This window comes from Taudactylus pleione, unplaced genomic scaffold, assembly GCF_031769625.1.
Source record: "Taudactylus pleione unplaced genomic scaffold, aTauple2 ptg000041l, whole genome shotgun sequence".
NCBI classification, from domain to species: Eukaryota; Metazoa; Chordata; class Amphibia; order Anura; family Myobatrachidae; genus Taudactylus; species Taudactylus pleione.
This window is the reverse complement of record NW_028284443.1, coordinates 18,308,366-18,324,324: the sequence shown is the minus strand read 5'-3', so window position 1 is coordinate 18,324,324 and position 15,959 is coordinate 18,308,366. Positions and strand designations below refer to the sequence as shown.

The following is a 15,959-nucleotide window of genomic DNA, read 5'->3' as shown; positions in this document are numbered from 1 at the left end:
GAGACCTAATAGGAAGTCCAGGTGCTGTAGATGTATCTTTTTGGAGGTATACAGGAGTATTGGCTCATCAATCAAATGAAAATGAAGTAACATTCTGAAGTATCTTTGGATCATGAAAATAAATTCTTTGTCCCTTTTAAGTTGATGAATGAACTTTCCACTCCGCTGCTATCCTGCTAAAGGCTGGAGATCTAAGGGCTTTCCCAATATAATGCTGTTACCCATTAGTTATCTACAGCCATACCTACTTCCTAACGCCCAATCTCGTCTGACCTTGGAAGCTAAGAGTTGTTGGGCTCGGGCAGTACTTGGATGGGGGACCTCCAAGGAAGCCTGAGTGCTGTAGCTAGCTAGATTGGGTGCTGAGAAACATTATGGCCCCTACACAAGAAGAGACAGAAGAAGGGATTTACTGCCATCAATCATCTTAAGAAATAGAAGCTATGTGAAACCAGTGGCACATGTGAACTATTATATTGGCAATACCAATCTTTTGGAAGAAAAATCCTTTGGAATTAAAAAACACTCCGGAGTACCATTGACTATGAAATAATAATTATTTACATAACTCTCGGACTGAATATATCAAATGGAGAATAAAGAATAAAGGAAAACCTATATCATATTTAATTCATTAATAAGCTTTTTGATGCAAAAACAAAAAGGGATTTATAGCTATCCCAGATTAATAGATATTAGAAATCAATAGTACCTGTCCCATATTAGCATCAGCCCCCCCCCCCCCCCCTTCTTTTTATGTCTGTACATGGACTTTATATAATTGATATGTGGGTATACAATATGACTGTTTAAAATACATAAATGCTACAGGAAATAGACCTAAGAATATCGAACTGTAGTGGAAACACTTCATTTAGAACCAAGTATATATTGTAAATATTACTTTAGTTTCTTTCTAGATAACCTACAAAATGGCGCCCACCAGGAAGGTGACATTATCGCATCCCGCTTTGACTAATTGACAGGAATCACGTGGGCGGCATGAAGAGACGTGACGCAGGCAGATCATGGCGGAAGGGACGTCCCGGAGAGACCTGGCGGTGTGACGTGACTAGCGCCCTGGCGGAAAGCGGGTGGAAGTCCTGTACACGGAGCTGTGGAGATGACTGACCCGGGTGAGGAACCTATGGTAGCGCTTACCAGGGAAGACCACATGGACCATAGACGCCAGAGGATCCGGAAGCGACACGCTATAGAGTAAGGGCGGAAGTAGCCCCACGGACATCTCTAACAACATGGATTATATTGGTACCAATTAAGGGCGGAAGCCTCCAAAGACTACGATACCTTACACAAAACTTTTTAAAGAACATGCAAAATAAATATTTAGTGACCATATTAATCTAGTCTTTGACAAATAATGGTGTCCATATGTTTTTTTTATGAGCTATAAGCACAATATAGAGCACAGGAAGTGAGATCATGGATTGCTGATAATTGACCCTCATTAGTGAGGTATATATAGTCCTAAAAACCCTAATGGAGCTACACTACCCTTGAAGAAGTCTGTACAAAGGACTAAACGCGTTGGAAAGCTCCACACCTGCCCTTTATGAACTTGCTGGGGAACTTTAAATAAGATAAGCATTTGGTACTTTATCCTATTATATTTGGAAAGATCCATTTTTTATATTGGCTAGACAGAGACAGATCTATTGTACACATATATATTGTACTGACACTTTATTATATTAATCTTTATTTATTTAGCACTATTGTCGCTTTGCACCAAGTTCACTGTTAAAAACCTTAATAGCAGATTACCACTACTATTCTTACATCTCTTGTACTAAAGCTGACACCTATAACCGGATGGGAAAGTGCATTTAACTAATAGTACTGTTTTATTACTAGTATCTTAACAGCTGTATAGATTAAACATCAGGGGCGCTGATTAATCTTGTATTTTTCGAGAAAAAAAATAAAATAAAATTACACACACAAGTATATCCCACACTGATATTGCAGGAGGCGCCATTTTGGGTCTCACTACATCTCCCTGTCACTGCGCTGCTGGTTAAGTGGAGACTGGCTATACCTGTACAGTGCATTGTCTAATTACCTTGCCCTGCTCCTCCATTACTTCATCACTGCTTCTGTGGCTGCCCTGCCAGGTTTGCTGCTGGCCTAGGTCTCTGTCCTGTGCTGATAGCTGGAACCAAATAGAGGTCTGTTACAGTTACATCCCCCTGGCACAGTTGCTGAAGTTGGATGGGTGGCTGTCTCATACCCTGTGGATGCTGGAAGGAGTAGTCCATGTCCCAAAAGCAGCTGCCATGAAATAGCTACATAATGGTGAGGGGAATGTGAATTATGACACCCAACCTATGCTATGCCTAGAAGTCTATTTATTGCTTTCTCTGTATAGCTCTTCTAATATGTTTCTTCATGGGTAAACGGGGCACAACCAAACGACCCGCAGCCACCCCAGCTAAGTCTTCATCCAATACTGCATTTAAAAAACTGTATTTGGTGTTTCTACGTCTGCCGCTGGTGTCTCTTCGGGACCTACCTCTCCACATATGGCTTCTGGGAGTTCAGATGGCGGCTCTACCCCGGAGTCTCGCTCGCCACATTTGACATCTATTCCTGCCAGTTCCTCAGATATAGGCGAGATATTGCAACATTTAAAGTCCTTACCGACTAGACAGGACATTCAGCAAGATTTACAATCACTGGAAAAAAAGGATCCAGCAAACAGCCCAGACTCATGTCGCCTCTATTCGGTCGGATCTTACTCAGGTGGCGGAGAGGGTGATCTCGTTGGAGGAACACGTGGAGACTGTTGACACTCAGCTTGGGGATATCAATGGGTTACTTTCACGTCACTCCCGTATATTGATAGAGATGCAACGATGTCTGGATGATGTCGACGTGGGATTACTGAAGATATCAACCAGTCTGGTCTTGAGGATGCCCTCACTAAAATATTTAATGAACTTGCTGACCCAGACGCCAGGATCCAATTTGATCGGGCACATAGAACTTTGTGCCCTAAAGGTATGCCCTCTGAAAGACCCAGAGACATTATCTGCCGATTACATTATTATACCGTGAAAGAGGAGATTTTGAGAAAAGCTAGAGAAGTAAAGGAAATTGACTTTAATGGATGCCCTGTGCAGATTTTTCAAGACCTATCCTGGAATACACTCCAACAGAGACGCCTGCTCCGTCCGCTCACAGAGGAACTTCACAGACGAGACATTACATTTCGCTGGGGATTTCCTCTAAGCGTTCAAGTTATGCATGAGGGAAAGCTTCGTATACTGCGGGAACCCGACGATGTACCTCAGTTTTGCTCCTCTTTCAATCTGTCTGCTGTTTCGGTGCCTAATTGGTTAGTCCCTTTTGATACGCACGTTCCTCAACTGCCTCGCAAGGAGACTTGGCAACGTGTCCGAGATTCCAGACGTAGACCCGGCAGAAACTCTGCAGCTGAGGGCGAGGAAATCACTTGATCATGGTCTCTAATGCGGTCTTGAATATCCTTTTTATACTCGCAGTGTTAAATAGAATATTTGTTAATTCTATGTTATTTGCTACTTTATCCTGGTTGCAAATAGATACTATACCCTGTTGAGGATGTTTATTCGTTGATATATATGCTCTGCTAAATTTTACGTATCTATTCTGTTTTGGTGTAGGAGCTCTTTTGATTTTTCTGTCTACGTATTATTAAAAATATTTTGCTGACTTAGGCAAACACTGTTTATATAATATTTTATTAGATGGGTCCCAATTATTTGTGGACCTGCTTGGTTGTCATGTTCATGTTATGTCCCTCCCATTCCCCCTAACTCCGTTGTATATATAATGTCCATGGACCCGTTAGGGGTTTCCATGGCCTTTTTTAGGGAGTTTTGTTATTTCACTATCTTCATCTCTAATTTGAAATATAATATGAGGATAACATGTCTGTTGTTAGATATGGTTTGTTCCATGTCTATCTTTCTTCTTTTCTTCTCTGTTTTTTCTTCTCTTATCGTCATCCTGTTCCCCTTCCTCCCCTCTCTACCTGCAGGCGGACACCACACACATTCAGGTAAATGACCACGGCACCCAACGATACAGGTATCTTTTCCTCTTTTCAAATATTGACTATGGCTAAATTATATATTTTTTTCTAACAATGTAAAAGGGACTTAATATACCTGAGAAAAGGTGCAGTCTTCTACATACAATGCATTTGGACAGGGTAGACATAGCATTTCTTCAGGAGGCACACTTTAAAGAAGGTATGGCCCCGTGCCTTAGATCTCGATACTTTCCAGTGGGTTACTTCAATAATTTCTCTGAAGCCAAGGCTAGGGGCGTAGCCATTTTGTTTGCTAAACATCTGAAGCTTTCCAATATTTCAGCCATCCCTATTGGGAACGGTAGGGGATTATTGGTTAAAGTTACCATAGATGATCAAAAATTTTCCCTAGTCAATCTATATGCACCTAATCAGGGTCAGTCTGGTTTTTTGCGTAAGTCATTGGAATTAATAGAGGATCAATTGGAGGGGATCAGAGTAATTGATTAAAGAGACTTGGAAGTTTAGGCTGACCTTACTCGATTTTCAACTAGTAGACACGTGGAGACTATTACATCCAGCAGAGAGGGATTACACCTTCTACTCTTCTCCACATAGGTCTTATTCCCGTATAGATTATTTTTGATCACTCCCATTTAGATCTTCTGGCGGAAGCTACTATTGGGCAGATTAGTAGCTCTGACCATGCCCCGATATTTTTGACATATCATATCTGTGTGACCCTCCCCCACACCAGTGGCACTGGAAACTTAATGAGCAATTCCTTCGGGATCCCTATTGTAAAGCTCAAATTGGAGAGGCCCTGGAAGACTACATTTCTCACAACATCACTGATGATGTGTCTCCTGTTACAATATGGGAGGCCCATAAATGCGTCATTAGGGGTAAATGTATTCAACTAGGGTCTTATCTTAAAAAAAAAAAAAAAAAAAAATGAAAGTAGAGATGCTTTATTGTCTAGAATTCAGGTGTTAGAATTTACCCATAAACGTAATATGACCTGATATTTTGGTGGAACTTCAAAAGGCTAGATCTGATCTTAATAATCTCCTGAATGAGGGTGCCCGGAGAGGATTTCGGAGATGCCGTCATAAATAGTACCGTTGGGGGGAACAAACCAGGTAAAATGTTGGCAAGGGCACTTAGAGCCCAGAGATCTTTGACTTACCTCCAGAGTATCAGAGACCATAAGGGTAACCTCTGTCACACAGATAAAGCTATTGCAGCAGTGTTTCAGAGTTTTTATTCTGGGCTGTATAATTTAGGTCCGACCCGTTCGGGCTTGGATCTGACAGATCGAGAATTAGAAATCCAGAATTATTTAGAGGAAATTGATTTCCCTACTCTCCCTGAAGCGGTGACACAGTCTCTCGAATCCCCATTTACAGAAGCAGAACTATCCGTGGCTATTAAAACCTCCCAGTCTATGAAAAGTCCCGGCCCTGATGGGTTTACGGTGTCCTACTTTAAAACATATCAAGATACCCTCTTGCCACTGTTATTACGGGCATGTAATGCTGTATCAGAGCATAGCCCCTTTTCTGATCAGTCGCTTGGGGCACACATCACAGTAATTCTCAAGGAGGGCAAAGATCCATCCCTGCCAGCAAGCTATCGCCCGATCTCTCTCCTTAATGTGGATGTCAAACTATATGCCAAGCTTATAGCCAATCGCCTCAAACCATTTCTCCCGACTGTCATTCACTCTGACCAGGTGGGCTTTGTCCCAGGTAGAGAGGCTAAGGACAACACCACCAAAGTCATTGATTTGATACACCATGCAGTGGCCTCTGATGTCCCCATGATACTCCTCTCCACCGATGCTGAAAAAGCTTTTGATCGGGTGGATTGGAGTTTCATGACGTCAATACTAAAGCGGTTAGGCCTGGGCATTAATTTTCTGTCTAAAATCTTGGCCTTATATAGAGCCCCTTCAGCCCAGATACGTGTAAATGGGACTTTATCAGATCCAGTGCATATAGCCAATGGTACTTGCCAGGGCTGCCCTCTCTCTCCACTGGTTTTTGTTCTATGCATGGAGGCCCTGGCGAGGGCAATCAGGGTCAATCCGAACATAACAGGTCTCATGGTGGGTTCGCAGGATTATCGCCTTGCCCTCTTTGCGGATGATCTATTAGCGATAGTCACTAACCCAGTCACCTCTCTTGCCAACTTAATGAAAGAATTTCAGCGATTTGGCAATCTTTCGAACTTTCTAATTAATTACAGTAAATCTGTGGCATTAAATGTCACCGCTTCAGTTGAGACTATGGGGGTCATTCAGACCCGGTCGTTAGCACCGATGCGCTCGGACCGGGTCGATGGCCCCCCACCCTACCCTAGGGTCTCGTCGTAAGCCCCGATGGTCCTTAGGCGGTCCTAAGGCTGTGGGTGTTAACCCACAGCCTTACCACCGCAAAGGAGGACGTCTTGAAAATTCAAGACGTCCTCCCCTCATTCAGACCGACCGCACGCTCTGTGCGACCGGCTCTGAATGAGGTCCATAATCTAATACGAAACTATTTGGGGGTGCAGAAAACCAAGATTTAAACATGATGTGTTATTTAGACAAAAGTGTCGGGGAGGGCAGCAATTGCCCATGATATCCACTTATTATCAAGCCATAGTGCTTAGTAGAGTCTTGGATTGGACCCGGGGTAGCTTGGGTAAGCAGTAGGTTGAATTAGAGGCGGATTCATCCAGACTCCATTTGCGCACACTACCGTGGTGCTCCAAAATTGCCTGCTCTCCACATCCAACAGTGGGCCCTACTTTGGAGACATGGAAACGACTGCGTACTAAACCTGGGATATCTTCTGTGATATCTCCCCTCACCCCTATCCTACATAATCCCCTTTTTCCCCCTGGAACTTTAGGACCTTTCATTTCTAAATGGTCAAGAGCTGGGATTGTTAGAATGAGTCACCTGCTGGCAGATGGTAAATTTATGTCATTTCCAAACCTATGTGCTAATACCTCCCTTACTGAGGAATGTTCTTGGGCCTACATTCAGGTATGATACTTTGCTTCATCTCTTGGGGGCCCTTCAGTATTTGCCAGAGATATGACGCCCTTTGAATCTATGTGTTCCCATCGTATTCCTCCCACACATATTATCTCAGGTATTTATAAGATCTTGTTACATGACATGTTTACTTCTGATCCTCTTTTTGTTGAGGCCTGGAATAGGGATTTTACATATAAGGGTATTCAAATTAATTGGGATAAAGTCTTCCAAATCACCAAGGTGTGCTCAGATAGTCTGGAGGTTCGGGAAACACAATATAAAGTGTTGACAAGATGGTATCGCTGTCCTGTCCTCCTACATAGATGCTTCCCATCGGTGTCCCCTCTCTGCTGGAGATGTCTTCAGGAAACAGACATAATGATACATATTTGGTGGGACTGTACATTAATTTCTCCCTTTTGGTGTAAGATAATAGCCTTGGCTTCTGAGATATTAGGATTTACTGTACCAACTGGACCTGATTTTTGGTTGCTATCTCATACGTCTTTCTCTGTCTCTATATATAAAAATTCATACTTAGACATATCAACAACGCCGCAAGGGCAGTGCTCCCAGTTCACTGGCGCTCTCAGGTTCCCCCCTCGGTGTGGGAATGGTGTCAACGTTGTGATTTCTACATGACCATGGATGATATTCTCTACTCAGCCCCTGAAAAACACTCGGAGTTTACGACTCTGTGGTGTAATTGGATTGAATTTAAATCATCTGCTTCTTACGCAGCCCTCATCCCACGACCCTAGTTTATCTAATGATTTTACTGATGCCTGGTCTCGGAAGGTGTATGCTTAGCATTGGTTGTCTGCCTCTCCTCTCCCCCTCTTTCCAAAAATTATATAATATATATATATATATATATAAAAAACACTTTTTTTTTTTTTTTCTTTCCTCTTTCTCTCTTTTTCCTTCTCTTTAATTTTTCCGGTTTAATTTGTTGTATTTGTGTTTTACTTGAGAAATTGTGGGTTTTTGCTGTCCATGCAGTTATCTGCAGAAGATTTAATTGTTTGGATACAATTCTCTTATTTTTCCTTGCTGATATTCAATGTTTGTTTTATTGTTCCTGATTTTCATCTGCAAGGTTTATATGCACTATTGTTGAGAAAAAAAGAAAACGTATACATTTTGTACCACTGTTACTTGATATAAAAAGATGTTTTCTCTGAAAATAAAGAATTTATAAAAAAAAAAAAAAGTTTTAATTTATTACCTACCTTATGTAAAGTAATTAATAATTGGTTTTCCAAGAGTGCCCCAACGAAAGCATATTTTTCTTTAACCTCTAATTTTTGTTCTTTGCAAAAAAATTCTTACCATTATTGTGTACTGCACAAATTCCATGGGCGCACCACCAACCCAGTGTCATCTTACTATTCGAAATATATGATAGACCTTTTATGTTTTTTTTCATTCTATAAACCATAGTGGACTAGTCAAGAAATGTAATTCTATTCATTTTTCTTATTTAGTTTGTGAACCTGTGTGGCTCTACCCCCCCCCCCCCCCTTTCCTGTACCTACACATTCTAAAACAGCCTAGCGCAGTGGTTCCCAAACAGGTTGGTAGTCCAGCACAAAATCAAATTCTTTATGGTCAATTTAATGTGAATATGTGCACAGACAGAAGCATAAACCTGTCTACCACTATATAACAAAATCTAAGGATGACAGGTAAGCACAATTTACTTCACTTTACTACATTTTTTTCTGAATTTCTCAACAAAAAACTTTGGGCTGAGGGGTGCCGTGAAAACAATGCTGATACTCTAGGGCGCCGTGATTCAAAAAAGTATGGGAACCACTGGCCTAGTGGGAACGCTATTAAAATATTGAGCAGAAACTCAGGAGGCATTTTCTGCCCTCAAAAGATTGCCACTGCCCCAGTCCTAGCCACTACTCATCCAGAAAGCAAAATGGCATTTCAGGCCTTGGTGGGCCCATTGTTTATATCAGCGTTTTTGCTACATGTTGGACCTCGGATTATACTATTAAGTATGCACGGTTAGTTATAGATGTTTCTCAAAGTAAGTAGAAGCCATTCCAATGATGGATAACTCCACTTACACCACAGCACGGGCCCCACGAGAACAAATTATGTCATGCTGGTGTATCCCTAGGATTACGGAATCCAGGGAACACACTATTCCAGCAAGGACATGCGTTTTGTGAACTACTTGACAAAGCAAATATTTCATGTAGCTTATCCCCAGTCAGCGAGGACAGTAGACCGGATAAACTGTACCATTAAAACAGATTAATTAAATCATTAAGGCACGGCTGGCAAAAGCATTGTGGTAGAAGGGTTTTTTTATTGGTAACTGCTCCACCTGCAATAGCTACTGATGTACTGGCAATAGAAGCACCCACTACATATGAGGTCACAAAATGCTTTCTGTGGGCAACTTTGTATTAAATCAAGATAAATCATATCCTGTTTGTGTAACAAAGTATCATCCCTTACCTGATCAAAGGCTGGTGACAACTAAGCTAGACTCTGGTTTTCAAAAAATCTGCTGCTTCAGTTTTTATGATGGCAATTTGCATATACTCCAGAATGTCATGGAGTGATCAGACAAATTGCAAAGTCCCTCTTTGCCATGACAATGAACTTAATCCCAAAAACAACATTTCCACAGCATTTCAGCCCTGCCGCAAAAGGACCAGCTGACATGTCAGTGATTCTCTCATTAAACACAGGTGAGAGTTGACGAGGACAAGGCTGAAGATCACTCTGGCATGCTAATTGAGTTAGAACAACAGACTGGCAGCTTTAAAAAGGAGGTTGGAGCTTATAATCATTGTTATTCCTGTTAACCATGGTTACTTGCAAGGTAACACATGCAGTCATCATTGCTTTGCAGAAAAAGGGCTTAAGGATATTGCTGCTAGTAAGATTGCACCTAAATCAACCATTTATCGGATCATCAAGAACTTCAAGGAGAGAGATTCAACAGTTGTGAAGGCGGCTTCAGGGCGCCCAAGAATGTCCAGCAAGCACCAGGATAGTCTCCTTAAGTTGATTCAGCTAAGGGATCGGGGCACGACCAGTGCAGAGCTTGCTCAGGAATGGCAGCAGGCAGGTGTGAGCGCATCTTCACACACAGTGAGGTGAAGACTTTTGGAGGATGGCATGGTGTCAAGAAGGGCAGCAATTAAGCCACTTCTCTCCAGGAAAAATAAATAAATCAGGGACAGACTGATATTCTGCAAAAGGTACAGGGATTTCACTGCTGAGGACTGGGGTAAAGTTATTTTCTCTGATGAATCCCCTTTCAGATTGTTGGGGCATCTGGAAAAACACTTGTCCGGAGAAGGAAAGGTGAGCGCTACCATCAGTCCTGTGTCATGCCAACAGTAAAGCATCCTGAGACCATTCATGTGTGGGGTTGCTTCTCAGCCAAGGGAGTGGGCTCACTCACAATTTTGCCTAATAACACAGCCATGAATAAAGAATGGTACCAAAACATTAGCAGAGCAACTTCTCTCAACCATCCAGGAACAGTATGGTGACGAACAATGCCTTTTCCAGCATGATGGAGCACCGTGCTATAAGGCAAAAGTGATAACCAAGTGGCTCGGGGAACAGAGCATCAAAATTTTGGGTCCATGGGCAGGAAACTCCCCAGACCTTAATCCCATTGAGAACTTGTGGTCAATCCTCAAGAGGCGGGTGGACAAACAAAAACCCACAAATTCTGACAAACTCCAAACATTGATTAGGCAAGAATGAGTGGCCAGTCAGTCAGTATGTGGCCCAGAAGTTGATTGACAGATTGGTAGGGCAAATTGCAGAAGTCTTGAAAAAGAATGGCAAACACTGAAAATATTGACTCTTTGCATAAACTTAATGTACAGTAATTGTCAATAAAAGCATTTGACACTTATGAAATGCCTGTAATTTTACTTCAGTTTACCATAACATCTGACAAAAAGGGTCTAAAAACACTGAAGCAGCAAACTTTGTGAAAGCCAATACTTAATTCTCAAAACTTTTGGCCATGGCTCTATTCTGGTTCCATATTAGTTCCATGTTGACTAAGTGAAAACTACCCAAGCTTTTATACAGATGTGTCCTCATTCATCTAGCCTCCTTGCGTGTTAAACAGCCCTTGTAATCGCACCACGCCGTGGCATGACTCGGTGGCACCGAGCGTCTTTTGGTGCAGATGTACAAAGAATATAGGCATGCTGCAGAAGCTGCTTTTGCTAACTATTCACATCACTGTGTGAAGACGCATTTGAAGGTAAAAAGGTTGCACGAAAGACACTCAGCGCTACTGAGGCACACAGAGCTCCCGCGTTGTGTGGCGCGACTTGTAGCTCATGGAGGATAGATGCATGTGGACACATATGTAGCACTTTGGTTGGAGACAGTGGTATGGTTCTTAGATTTTAGAAAAAAAATTGTCAAGCTCCGCTTATGCAAGTGGATAATTAGTCAACATAATAATACATATCTATGCATTAAGTTGACCTTACCTGAATCTAAGAGTTCTTCGACTAGTTTCACATTTCCCAAAGTCAAAGCATTCTTTAGTGCGTCTTCATTGCTTTGGATTGCCAACTGCTTGCCCACATTCTATGGATTAACAAACAACAGTTAGAACTAGAGAATCTTTGGATCATTCCAGGGGGGACCCACTGGATCAAAAGGAACTAACAGTTGAGGTAAGTAGATCTCTGTATTTATCATAACTATAGTGAAACGTAAAACAGTTTTTAGTGTAATTTCCCCTTAAATAGGCAGAAGCAAATACCTGACAATCACATTTCAAATATGTTTTGCGTGTATTAATAGCATTATTCAATACAATCTTAAGTAGTGTTCCCAGTAGGCTGTTTTAGCGGGGAGCCGCCTCCTTCCCAATTTGAAAGGGGCAAGATGTGCCTTGTCCATTTGGTGGCACCATGCTAAAACAGCCTGCCCTCTGCCTTGCGGTGACCGATCACCACCATGTAACAGATGCAGTGCACATGCACACGTCGGCTAATCACCGTGAGGGGAGAGCTTGGGAGAAACCCAGCACCTCCGTAAGTGCTGGGCACGCCCCCAAATGTGATGACACAAGGACATGCCCCCTCCCTCGCTCGACCATGCCCCCTTACTGGAGCACTCGCAAGCTAGCGGGAACATTATTAAGTTAAATGATAATTACAGTAAGATGGAAAGAAATGTGAGCTTCAGATAATTACAGGAATATTTACATAACACCCACTACATTGAATGTGTTCACAGAAAAGCATGGGCAAACTACTACACTCTGCTCACCATTTCAAAAAGTTGCAATTAAGGCCATTCAGAATTTACCACACCATATACATAAAACATATACAGACTGGTGAATCTCAATCAGAATGTGCAAATAAATATTTTGGAATTATATAGGACTCTTTGCAAACAAACCCTCTACTACAATAAAGAATGACGGTGAACAAGCATGGATTGGAGTTAAAGAACAGCAGTACGTTGTGCAAAACAAAAGCAGTTTCATGTGACTATCAGATTTTGGGGGTTCATTGGGTTTAAGTTGCAGTGTTTTCATATCACAAAAGAGAAAAAAAAAACTGTCCCCACCCATTTACAGGACATCAAGGAGGAGTTGAAGACCTTTCTGCTTGGTGAGAATGTCCCTGGATAATATCAGGGCACATAATTACTGTTCCACTGAAAGATTGAACTAATTGAGCTAACTGAGGCCTTTACAATGCCCTTTTTTAAAAAGGTCTCAAAACTCATATCATGCTTATGTGAAAAATTAACTACAAATAAAACAACGGTAATTTGTTAATGAGTAGCACTTTGTTGATATTATCATATAGAGAGAAAACGTATCTAGGGGGTATTCACAAGTGTAGCCCGAAGCCCTACACAAGTTATTTGATGGAGGTTGGTACAATCTGCCTTGCCTTTAAAGAGGGGATACTTCTGACCTGGGCCCCTGAGAGGCATTATGAGATTCCACAAATAATATGGACCCTTTTAAAGGGTAGATGATTATTAAAGGGAAACAGGTAAAAGAAATGGAGGATGACCTTTAGCTTAAATCACAATAATTAACTATATAAACCATTTCTTTCAATAGCAATAAGTTCAGTGTTCTGCAACCATGCTCCATGAATTATATAACATGAGTTGCTCAGAGACAATTTGGTTCAAGATGGTGCTACAAATGGCAATCTTTAATCTTTGATTTGGACACAACAGATTGTGGCCTACTACTCATCCTTATCCAGACGGAGGGAGATGTACTAAGCTCTGGAAAGTGATAAAGTGGAGAGATAAACGACCAGCCTCTCAGCTCCCAACTGTCATGTTACAGGCTGCATTTGAAAAATGACAGTTGGGAGCTGATCGGCTGGTGGTTTATCACTCTCCAAATCTTAGTACATCTGGCCCCTGGCCTGTGTATCGTTATGTGGAGTAAACCCACACAACAACAGTCACCCCCTTAATTGTTTATTAGTGTCACACTAACTAATAATAAAATAGAAAAGCAACTACTGTTTAATTTGTTCTCTTTCTGGACAACACATCCCAAACCAATATATGCAAAAGACCCGGAAACTTCACATTTAATCGGCATTTGTTATGCAATTAGGCAGATTATATTCCTGGTTATTGGATTTGTTTCTACAAACATGGCTAAGGAGTCATACGGGATTGAAAAAAAACTCAATCCCAGGATTGGGTTGGTTTAAAAGAAAGAATGCTTCCGGCGGCGGCATCCTGTAGAGAGGTGGGTGGGTGGGCAGTCCAGCCAGCGCAGCGCGATTTGTGTCATGTCAGGCTGCACAGTGCGCACAGCAGGGGGAGCCGGGCAGAGTCTGAGCATTCTGCTGGAGGTGCCCAGCACTGCCTTGCATCTAAAAAAAAATAAAAAAACCTTTATGGCAAATTCCAGGACCGGGATTGGAAGCTGTCAATCTTGGCCATTTTCAGGCCAAAATCCCAGGATCCGCCGATCCCATTCCCGGGATTGGCCTCTCTACCCAGGCACTTTCAGTCTGTGAAGTGATCACAGCTTGGTATATGAATCTCAAATTAGTATTGCAAATGGGTTAAATAGGTAGTTTAGAGACATACATTAATCAAATCCCATAAGGACAGACACCAGAGCCGTTGCTACACATTTTGGTGCCCTGTGCCAAAAAGAGCCTTGGTGACGCACCCCCTCCCCCCCCCCCATCTGGTAAACAGGGACAGTGTGTGCCACAGGCGCATGGGACAATAAGAGGGCATGGTCTCATAGGGAAAGGGGATGGCCACATTATAGTACCCGCAATTCGCATTACGCCACACAGTAGTGCCCCAGTAGCTGTAGTAGTGTCTCTTATACACATTACGCTAAATTGTAGTAGTTCCCCTTACACATTACACCAAACAGTAGTAATGCCCTTACACATTATGCCACACAGTACAAATTCCCACCATTTAGTCATGACGTCTCTCCCAGTCCTTGAAGACACTTCTGCAGACGGGGGAGGAGGTGGAGCTCAGAGGGCAGACAGCTGTAGCACTGCACGCTGTAATGTGTAATACTAGCGGTGCACCCAGCAGAGAAGAAGCAGGGCATGCAGTTATTATACATTGCAGCAGGCAGCCGCTGTAGAGAAAAGGCAAATTAGAGAGGGTGATTGCGGGTGGAGGCGGCCGCACCACCCTAGTTACGGCCCTGACAGACACACAGGGGGTAAGCAAAACATAATGCAGAAGCAAGTCAGTGTAAACTAAGTGTATATGAATTATTTTTGACAGAACATAATTACTTAAAACGGGGATGACTGAACCTCAAAGAGTGCTGGAGCATATGATGGTGGAAGGGAACATGTATGGAACCAAATAATAGAGGGTGTGTCCTGCCAGAGATGAGCTCCAACAGGGTAATGTCTAAATCCCCTTCACGGAGGAGGACTCTGACGTCATCAGCCAGTGTCATGGTCAATCTATGGAAGGGGATCTAGCTGCTTCCCTGGCGGAATGGGATTAGTAACACAACAAAAAGATGTAACAATAAAGTGTATGCAATACGTGTGTTAGGACCCGCCTGGATCAAATAGGACTTTGGGTCTAATATACTGTACATGATACACAACACATTTTATTGGAACAGCGTGTTCTGGAGTCCCAAAATAATGGGTCACAGACACTTTGGGTGCACATGGTCACTTGAGGTCTCGCCTAAAATAAGAGACCCCTCAGCAGCACTGCCGCTACACAGCGCGCACTACTGACAGAACAGCAACTCCTCGCCTACAGGAACACTACCACATCACATGGGCGGTAACGGGACACTAGTAGCGCACGCCTGAGGCTTACCTCCCGTTGTTCCCGAAGATCCCCGATCTCCCACGCATCTTCGCTGTCACTGCTCTCCCCGCCTCCCGGCACCGCATGGTAACTGACCGCCGCCATCTCCTTTTCCTCCCCGCCCGCTAGCACGTAGTAGTGGGCGTGGCACGCCCGCTAGAAACACGTGACGCGCCCAGGTCTTTTGACGTTGAGCGGAGGCGGGGCCAGCTGGAGAGCCGCGTGACACTTGACTCGTGCCGCAGGCGTTGTCAGTTTTGCGATTATCTGAGTTGTGGTCTGGATTTAGAGTACGTAACGTGCGTAGCCGTGTCCCGGTCAGCTATAGGGTATGCTGCGCAATGGCAGAGGTTCCCAAATTTGGTGCTGCAGTGTATTTGCAGGGAGAACTGGACTTGCCATCGGGCACTTCTTGGGAGGGGGGAAGGAAAAGGGCCCCCGCCCTCCACCTAGCGGCTCCGGAATCATTATATTACCTACCCTCCAACATGACCCGTTCGTTCCATTAGGTACAAATCACTCTGCTCCTTCCCACCTAATGTAAGATTGAAGTCACCTGTGTTGAACTAG

The 15,959-nt window shown here is 43.0% G+C and overlaps 1 protein-coding gene across 2 annotated transcripts in view; it reads right to left on the bottom strand.

The window, feature by feature from the left end:
• The window catches only part of ASZ1 (ankyrin repeat, SAM and basic leucine zipper domain containing 1), a 210,218-nt gene extending 194,573 nt beyond the window's left edge, over positions 1–15,645 (bottom strand). The window contains exons 1-2 of one of the 2 annotated variants that reach the window (XM_088456208.1): positions 15,399–15,645; positions 11,561–11,660 (exon numbers count right to left, since the gene is read on the bottom strand). In XM_088456208.1, coding sequence (XP_088312334.1) covers positions 11,561–11,660; positions 15,399–15,494 — 196 coding nt within the window. In that variant the 5' untranslated portion in view covers positions 15,495–15,645. The remainder of the gene's footprint in view (positions 1–11,560; positions 11,661–15,398) is intronic. The other variant, XM_088456216.1, reaches the window with a different exon arrangement.
• Positions 15,646–15,959: the final 314 nt, after the last annotated feature.